Here is a 9953-nt window from a genome sequence, read left to right as displayed (position 1 = left end):
AGGGTAATCACCTTCAAATTTTTGTCTCTGTGCAGTATGACTGACCTTTCATAGAATCATAGAACCAGAGAATTGTTTGGGTTGGAAGGGACTTACAGATCATTCAGTCCCAACTCCCTGCCATGGGCAGGAACACCTTCCACTGGACCAGGTTGCTCAAAACCCCATCCAACCTGGCCTTGGACACTTCCAGGGATGGAGTATCAACAAGCCTGGACAACCTGTACCAGTGCCTCACCATCCTACCAGTAAAAAATATCTTCTGTATATCTAATCTATATTTTCTTTCTTTCAGTTTAAATCCATTATTTCTTGTCCTATCACTACATCACTGTTTCCTTAAAATACTTGTCACCAGCCAGACTTAATATAAGTTATACTGAAAAAACAATTAAAGGACAGCTCTGGGAGCAGAAAGGTCAGGTCTGAGCTTGGGCAGATGGCTGGCTCTGTATCTCACTGATGTTTGGAAAAAGCAAGGCTGGTATATAGGTCTGAGTTCATTTAATGCCCATGTATCAACATGAAAATTTCACCTTCTTCTTGTCCATTTCAACTTTCAGTGTCAAGGTCAAGAACTGAGTAATCTGTCCTCCTGGCCTGGGCAGTGAATACAGCGTAAGAATTATTCGTACAGTTTTTTTTATTCCTCCTATGAATAAGAGGGTCAATGTACCAAAAGCCACAGTTCAGACATACTTTCAAGATAGCATCAACACAGCCTGAGTCAGTTTGTAATGGTATGTTTTGTGTCAAACCACTGAGTTATTAATGTATTGGGATTTCTGACTCTCTCCTTGCAGTCAACAAATACGTGGTCCGGGTTTTTACTGGTGAAGTCAGTGGCAGTGGAACAGATGCTGATGTCTTCATTAATATCTTCGGTGAGAAAGGAGACACAGGTATTCAAATGCAAATCATTTCCTAAAATATTTTCTCCTGCTCTGCAGGCCTGTGATCTGAACAACACACAATGGCAATCTGGCAAATGCAAAATAATTAGACTGAGTGAAAGGCACAACAAATGGTGTTAGCTCAGGCTTGTCACATGCACAGCTTCTGGAAGCTGTATCTGCAGTGCAGCAGTCATGGTTTGGCTGTGAGCATGACTCAAGTTACCTACCACTAAAAGCCTCAAACCCTGGGAAAATGCAGCATAAACAACCAGCAAAAGCAATGCAGTACATGCCAGTCCATTGAGGGGTCCAACACCAAGATGTGTTTAAAGTGCTGGTATTGAGAGATGCTTATCCCATTTTCTAGATCCCTGGATGGATAATGATGATCCTGTGGTGTAGCAAAGGTTGCAGCCAAACCTGCTCAGATGTTTGAAAAAATGATCTAATTAAGGTTTATATTAGTTGGCTTTAAATTAATGGTGTTAGCTATTATTATTGTTGGTGGTGTTACTACCACTAAATCTAAATTGTACTACAGCATGGTCTAGGAACATTAATTTCTTTTAAAAAAAAAAAGTAACTAAATAACATTAAAAAGTGTGCTAAAACCAAACTCATGGAGTCATAGAGAAATGTGGGCAGAAATTCCTGGAGACCCAGAAAGCAAACATTCACTCTCTTCTGCATTGCACCTATCTTGTGAAATTCAAAAAATAATTATATGATATCTGCCAAGTGTCCTTGAACAGATTATGAAACCTAGTAGACAGGGCTCATCCTTGATTAATCCTCCAGACTTTTACAAAGGGATTCATCTGATCTCACTGGAGACATCCAAAAGTGGGAGTCTAAATCTAAGCTGATTGTCCAGGCACTGTCATATCTACACAGAAAAATAACATCCCTAGAGAACAATTCATCCCTTTCTAAGGCAAGTGGAATGAATTGATCACTGACACCTTTCCCTGCATTAGTGCCTTGGGTGGGTTCAATCCCACTCACAGCATCACTCACACAGGAGCAGTTTCGCCTGCAACCTGGGTCAGAGCTTTAATACTTTCCATGAAGGCAATCTGCTGTGAGATCAGGAAAAAGCCAAGAACCCTGGCTGGGTCCTAATTTGAAGGTAAACCCTTCCTGTCGGATACAGCAAAGAATACTATGTCCTGAAATGTCAAAATCTGCAGCTTGTGACCAAAGCCTTTTTTAAACAGTTAGATTTTCAAAGACATTAAAAATAAAAGGGAAATGTGGTGGTATGAAAAAAAAATAAATAAGAGCCATCTGGATATATATTTCTGAAAGCTCTGAGTAACTGTGTAAAGTAACTGTGACATTAGAATGGAAATCCTGGTCTTTTGTGTGCTTAAGCAAAGGTACCTTTTTATTAGAATGTAAAGTCCTTTGCCTTTACCTTAAGTCCTGGTTGCAGAGAGCTGATACCTGGGGAATATTTGATTCAGTCAGTGATGGCATTTCTAATTATTCTTTCACTTACAAGCATGCATGTGCCAGTAACTCTTTCCTCCTTGGAGTTATTTATTTGTTTATTTATTCTCATTTCATTTTTTACTTCCCCCCCTGCTCAGGTGTGAGGAAACTGGACAATGACAATGACAACTTTGAAAAAGGAGCAGAGGACAAGTTCACACTTGATGCACCAAATCTGGGAAAATTAAGAAAAATCAATATAGGGCATAATAACAAGGGTGGCTCTGCTGGCTGGTTCCTCTCAAAGGTTAGTTACTCCTGAGACATTTAACAAAAGCATATTGTGGTGTCAAAATGTCTCATTTATACTCTCTGGGTGTAATGTAAGCAAGATTGCTGGTGACACAGGCTACTGAGGACGTCACAAATTAAGTTTTCATCTTTCCAGAAGTTTCCTCTCCAGCACTTGTTTTTTCTGCAGAACAAAGAGGGCTGGCAGCAGCCTGGTGTATGCCAGTGTGGTGCATCTCAAACCACGTGCAGCAGATTCAAATTGGGTAGTTTGGTTTTAAACTAAAAAAGGACTGACCTGGATTAGATACAAGGAAGCCTTTTTTAGAAAAGAGGTGATGAAACACTGGCACCTAGAAAACAGGGTAGTTTGATGTATTACAAATGCAAATATTAGCACATGCCTTTCAAACATTGTCATACACTGCAGAGAAAGTTAGGATGTTTGTTGTCCATAAACACAGAAATGAAAAGCACAGTGGTTGTGCTCAATGTAATAAATAGTGGGGGAAAAAAAGCAAAGAAAATGATCCTCATTCTCATATTACAGGTGACATGACATGAAATTTGATGCTGGTTAGGTTGCTTAAGTCCCAAAGCCTGAGGCAATGACTAGTTGCAGCCAATACACCAGACCTGTGTTCTACCACAGAAGATGCTGAGACATTACTGATTGCATAAAAAGCAAATTTTGCTTTGCAAGTTCAACTGGAGATTTAGAGAACTGAGCTAAAGCAGCTCGGTTATTGTCTACTGTTAGGGTTTTTTTCTGTAATTTGTTCCAATACTTGAAGACTAGCGCCATCACTCTGAGACAAATCTGTTCTCATTTTTCTTGTGTTTTCAGCATGGCTTATACCCAGAGATGGTTTTCCACCTCTAAATATATGAATAAACCTATGAAAGGAGCTCAAAGAGGATCAGCTGGTAGAGGGAAATCAGAGTGTTGGTATTTCTCCTGAACCTCGTTTATTTTAGTCTATAACACTCCAACACACCACTGCACTCTCATGCCAACAATCCCAGCACTGGCAGACACTGCTGTCAGTGTCTACAATGAGATACAATGAGAATCAGTAATGCTACAAGCAGCAGCATGGTGGAGTGACAGGAGGGAAAGCTCTGTTTCCCAAAGAATGGTTTCATAAATTTATCAGAAAGGACAGATTTCAGATTCTCCCTATTTGTTGAGAAAAGTGTCAAGGGCTTTCTATCCATAATAGTGATTTTTTCCCCTCTGAGACATAAGCCATGCAGAGGAGTAGAGATTTTTATTTCTTCTCTTATAACTGAAATCCTTCATTACTCTTCCCTGACTCTCTCTTCTCTGATGGTTTAAACCATCTTCTCTGATGGTTTAAAATACTAAAGCAACTCTATCACAGGCTTCCGGAACTGAGAAAATTATCTTGGTAAGATGACCTCAGCAGGAGGTGCAAAAAACTACAATTTAGTATTAAAGGGAAAGATCGTTCCCCAGCTTGTTTCAGTAAAATATCACAGAATCCTAGAACTCTTTGGTTTGACAGGGACCTTAAAGCTCATCTTGTTACAGTGCACCTGCCACAGGCAGGAACACCTTCCACTAGACCAGGTTGCCTCAGGCCCCATCCAGCTCATCTTTGAACACTTCCAGGGATGGGGCAACCACACCTTCCTTGTGCAGACTGTGCAGTGCCTCACCACCCTCATAGGCAAGAGTCTCTTCCTAATACCTAATCTAACCCAGCCCTCTGTCAGTGTAAAGCTATTCCTCTTGCTCTGTCACTCCCTGCCTTTGTCCAAAGTCCCTCTCCAGCTCTCTTGGAAGCCCTTCAGGCACAGGAAGGGGCTCTATGTTCTACCTGGAGCCTTCTCCTCTCCAGGCTGAACACTCCCAGCTCTCTCAGGCTGTCTCCATAGCAGAGTTGCTCCAGCCCTTGAAACATCTCTGTAGCCTCCTCTGGGCTTGCTCCAGCAGCTCTACATCCTTCTGATGTTGGGGGCTCCAGAACTGGAGGCAACACTGAAGGCAGGTTCTCATCTCAGCAGAGCAGAGGGACAGAATCCCCTCCTCACCTGCTGCCCATGCTGCCCAGGACACAGGGTGTTTCTGGGCTGCCAGCACAATGGCTGGGGCTTGTTGAGCTTTGCATCCACCCACACCCCCAAATCCTTCTCCCCAGGGCTGCTCTCAATCCAGCCTGTACTTGTGCTTGGGGTTGCCCTGACCCAAGTGCAGGACCTTACACTTGTCCTTGTTGAACTTCATGATTTTTGCATAGGTCCACCTCACTGATGGTCCAAGAGCCAAATTCTTCTAAACTAGAAACTGTACCTACCACAAGGTTTCATGGATGACTTAGCAATGGTTCCATCCTGGAGTAACTGATTGGGATAAAGTGGTTTTACTAGATCACACATGCTGATCTGATGGTCTTGATTTGTCCTGAAATTTCTTGATATTATTTTATAACAAGATTCTAAAAGAGAGAGAAAGAACACATCCTGTTCCCAAAACAGAACAAAGAGCTGTCGTTCAGCTGATGCAGAAGAGTAGCCAGCAAAAACAGGCTCTGGAGAGAGGAAAACAGGCCATTCAGCTGGTCTTGCTAACAGACACATCAGGTCTCATACACTGCAAGAGATGCAGAGTGAATTCACTGGATTAAAAAAAAAAGAAAAGAAACAGGCTGGGTTTTTACTCACTGATTGTTTCAAATTCTATCAGTACTAATTAGGTAGCAGAGAGGGATCTGCATGAGTATTGAATATGTTAAATATCAGGTGAGAGTGTGTACATTCAGCTTCTGCTCTTCTGCCACCCGCTCATGTAATGCCTTTGCTTCTCTCATGTTATTTTTCAGAGTTCTGTTTCTTTTCTCTTAGGTGATCATTGAGGACATTGGCAATAAATGTGTGTACCAATTCCCAGTTGGACGCTGGTTTGCTTTAGATGAAGATGATGGAAAAATCCAGAGGGATATTCTTGTTGGGGGCACTGAAGCCACAGGTAAAGTCTGTGAATCTGTGAAAGCTGAATCTGTGGTTGGAAACATGAAGTTAATGCTACTAGCCATGCTTTCTTTAGAAGACTGAATGCCTCATGCTTAGGGAGACCTGCAGTGAATCATCTACTGGTGACAGGTTGTTTTGTGAGAGAGTCCTTGAACTACTGTCACATTTCCCATCTCTGTATCTCACTGGTGAAGCTGCACAGGACCTACATACTGGTTTATCACCTGATGCATCTGGATAAAGGGCTGATGGGCCCTGATCCAGCTTGTACTTCAGCAAGTTGCTCACTAGCTTTCAGAAAGTGGTTTGCTATTTCCACAGTCACCAAAGTGCCACACAGTAGTGAGTATTGCACTGTTCAGGTTCTTGTCTGGGGAGCCAATAATCCTTTTACAAAACAAGAAAGGCAGCGCTGAGCCCTAAATCAGTCTTTTTAATTATCCAACATGGTTAAGGCAAAGACAACCCAAGTTTATGTCTCTGTTAAAAGAAACCTGGATGTATAGTTAATAAAAGAACTTACCATAAGGCAGAAGACTACTTGGATAATGTTCTGCCTGTATTCATTTCTGAGCATAAAGGCAAACACTTAGTCCATGCATGTAACAGCTTTTCTTCACTTCCTTGCATGGACTGCATGCAACTGAACCCTGCAGTCCTTGTATTCTCCCCTGCATCTGCACAAGGAAAGTGGTCTGGGTGCAGATTTCTGTCTGCAGGATGCTTGTTGGGAAAAATTAGGGGAAGGTGGGAAAGAAATCTGAATGAAATTAAATTAATTCACTGAAAGCTTCCCTTACATTTTACCATTCATGATGTGCATGTTTTTCCTGCTCTCATGAGATTTGCTGAAGATATATCCACAATAAAACATGCTTGAATACAACTTTTAACATAAGTTTCAAAGGGAGGATTGTTTAGAGGAGAATGAGTTCTGATGTTTCTATGTCATCCAAAGTCCCTATTGAAATATCTGTGTGATTAATCAAAGAACTTAGTTTGGGCCCTGTCTATTTTATACATACTCTCTAAAACACTGTCATGAGACAGGTCTAAGATGTGCCGATCTACGAACCTTCTGAGAAGTAGGGCTTGTAGGAAGAAGTGTTTGCTTTCTTAGACCAACAACGAGAGCTACAAAAAAAACCAACAACTCAAAGACACTTTTATGCATATAGGCTTCTTTCCATAGATATTTTTCTTTCTTCCAGCTGGGCTAATACCTCTCCCAAACCTTGCTTTGCTGAGATCTTTGGGCTCTCACAGTGACTGTGAAGGTCCTGCTGGCTTCAGCAGCATTATTGGCTGCTGACCCCCTTCCAAGGGTTTTGTGATGCTGCAGATCTTGCTACCACTACTTAAAGCAACACTTCTCCATCATCTCAGCATCCTCTGAGATGTTTGGTGCTTGATGTCTCTCAAAATCAAGCAACTTAGTTGCCAATTCAAATTATTTTTGCCTTTCTTCACCTAATCATCACCACATGGTGAACAAAAAACCCCATATTTTTTTCCATTGGGCCATGTGACAGGGAGTTTTTCACCATAAACCTGTTTCTCTTGGACAGTCTGAAGGCAGATGTGTGTTTCTCAGAGGTATGTGTGGGAGAAAAACAAGTGAAGCATTGCACTATGTGTGTAGGTCAAAACCTAAAAAAGACTCACCGGAAACCAGTAGAGTCCAACGTAAATCAAGTCAAAACCATAATCTTTAGAGTCTTTTCCTCCCTTCTTTATTCCCTAACCAAATTCTGGATTCCTTCAGGTATTGTGTACAATGTGTCTGTAGTGACAGGAGATATCAGAGGAGCTGGCACAAACTCCAAGATCCACGTAATCCTTCATGGCTCCAAAGGCTTGAAGAACAGTGGAACGATTTTCTTGGAAGGAGGTGAATTTGAGCGTTCCAGGACAGATGTCTTTAACATAGAGATAGCTGCTCTTCTCAGCCCTCTCAGCAGAGTCACCATTGGGCATGATAATTGTGGTGTCAGTGCTGGCTGGTTTTGTGAGAAGGTGAGACTAAATTATCATGAATTTATTGAATTGTGTAGCTTGGAAAAGACCTCTGAGGTCATAGAGTCCAACCATTAACACAGCACTGCCATGCTGTTTCTCTGTAGGCAGCTGTCAGACTGTTTCCAATTCATAACCTGACCCCAACAACTAGATAGGTTTAAAAAATAAATACATAAATCTGCTTTTGTTTGAATGGCAATGTCCCCGGTTTAACAAGTCAATGTTATACATCATGCATGGGAGTAGCTGATTGCCTCAGAGGCACATTAGATGCATAAGTCAATCACTCGCTAATTGGGTTGATTGCCCCTCTGCAGTCACAAAGATAGAGATTATTGTTTGCTTAGCTCCAAAAGCACCTTCAGATGTTCACCCAAGGGGCCAGACAGAAATGTGGTCTTGGATTGTGCTGAGCATTTCAAAGTTATCATCTACACTCAGACTTCCCTGAAGTTTCTAGATGCTGCTTTGGAGCTCAAAGGGGAAAAAAAAAAAAAGAAAGAAAGAAAAAGTGGCTGACCACAGCTGTTACTGGGAAGTATGGGAGCAATATGTGATGTGATTGTGTACAAGGTCAGCAGGAGGTAATAGAAAGGTGGGGAGAAAGTAAGCTGGGAGGAGATGTAGTTTTCATGAAAATCTAATTCAGTTTAGGATGTGTTTGAAGGCTTTTTGTATCTTGTGTTTCCTGCAAAGCTGTACCGTGCACTGGCATGGTGCAGGGAATGTGCTGCACACTGACTCAATGCTGACTCGCAGTCACACCGCCTGTTCCTGTTCCATTCTCCTCCTGGTGCTTCACCTCTTCTTGGTTGACCCATTTTGATGTACTGCCTCAAAAGTGGGAATAACAGGACAGATGGATTCTAGCTATACTCCAAATAAGGAATTGTACAATCAATCCAGCTCATGCTGGTCCAGAAAACCTGATTTTTGAGAGCAGGACCAAATCTCCAACTCTGTCTTTTCTTTACTTATTTCAGTATCAAGGTCCTGTGGGCTGCCAGTAACAGAATATTCAAACTCACCTTCCCAAGTTCTTTTTTCAGGTGGTGGTTTACTGCCCATTCACCGGTATTGAGCAAACATTCCCATGCGGAAGATGGCTGGATGAAGATGAAGGAGATGGTCTTATAGAGCGGGAACTATACGAAATGGTCTCCTTACGCCAGAAAAGACTGAAAAGTAGGTACAAAGGTCCATTGTTCTCCCTCTTACAAGCAATATCACCCTGAGTATCACCTGAGTGTCATAGGTAGACCCATGGTCAAACAGAGGCTCAAATGAATTGAGTAATTGAATCGTAGAATGGTTTGGATTGAAAGGGATATTTGAAGGTCATCTGATTCCAATCTCCACACTTTCCACATGACCAGGTTGCTCCAAGCCCCACCCAGGAATGAGGTGGCCACAGCTTCTCTGGACAACTCTGTGCAAGTTCCTCACCACCTTCAGAGCCAATATCTTCCCAATATCCAGTCTAGCCCTGTCCTCTGACAGCGAGAAGCCATTTCCTCATGTCCTGTCACTCCTTGCCCAAAGTCCCTCTCCAGCTCTCCTGGGAGCCCCTTTAGGCACGACAGGGGCTCCAAGCTCTCCCTGTAACGTTCTCTTTTCCAGGCTGTACACTCCCAGGTCTACCAACCTGTCTTCATAACAGAGGTACTCCAGCATCCCCACATACTTGGAGCATCTTCATGGCCTTCGCTGAACTCGTTCCAGCAACCCCTCATCCTTCTTATCTTGAGTTATGTCTTTTAGCTTTAAAATGAAAACTCTACAATATTTTGAATAATTACACTCATTTTCTTAAGGGAAGAAACTAGACCTTCCAGGGTTCACTGGGCTTAGGGTGCCTTAGACACCATCTTACATTTGCACACAAGCCAGGCTACACTTCCTATCAATACAGAAGCAAATTTTTCTTATTCTAGATGGAAACAAAACCTAAATATAATAAGAAGACAAACTTGAGGCAAAAACTGGTAGAAAAGCTAAACTCTTCCTGTTAGCTTAAACTTTTTTATTCTTGACCTTATAGAAATAACAGTTCTTAGGCTTGTCCAGCTGCTAAATGTACCTCACAAAACACATGAGTGCTGAATTTGAAGCCTTTTCTCTAGATGGAGACAGTAGCACACATTTGCTGGGAGGAGCTGCTCTGTGCCATGCCGTACAGCGTATGGGTATGTTTATCCATCCACACATGCCCCAGCACCAGCCTCGTTTTCTGGCTGGTTTTGCACCAAGCAAAACTCATCACTGCCTTCTCACCTGAGACAATGTCGATGTGTAAACAAAATGTTTTAGTTAGGA

At 42.2% G+C, this 9953-nt stretch overlaps 1 protein-coding gene across 1 annotated transcript in view; it reads left to right on the top strand.

Annotated features, from left to right (window-relative positions):
- Nucleotides 1-803: 803 nt before the first annotated feature.
- LOC103798124 (lipoxygenase homology domain-containing protein 1-like) overlaps nt 804-9953 on the top strand; it is a gene marked incomplete at both ends in the record, with an annotated part of 45143 nt that continues 35993 nt past the window's right edge. The window contains 5 exons of the mRNA XM_009070367.1: nt 804-902; nt 2489-2637; nt 5490-5613; nt 7384-7634; nt 8687-8822. Of these exons, the coding sequence (XP_009068615.1) occupies nt 804-902; nt 2489-2637; nt 5490-5613; nt 7384-7634; nt 8687-8822 (759 nt within the window). The remainder of the gene's footprint in view (nt 903-2488; nt 2638-5489; nt 5614-7383; nt 7635-8686; nt 8823-9953) is intronic.

This window comes from Acanthisitta chloris, unplaced genomic scaffold, assembly GCF_000695815.1.
Source record: "Acanthisitta chloris isolate BGI_N310 unplaced genomic scaffold, ASM69581v1 scaffold752, whole genome shotgun sequence".
NCBI classification, from domain to species: Eukaryota; Metazoa; Chordata; class Aves; order Passeriformes; family Acanthisittidae; genus Acanthisitta; species Acanthisitta chloris.
This window is presented reverse-complemented; position numbering and strand designations above follow the sequence as displayed.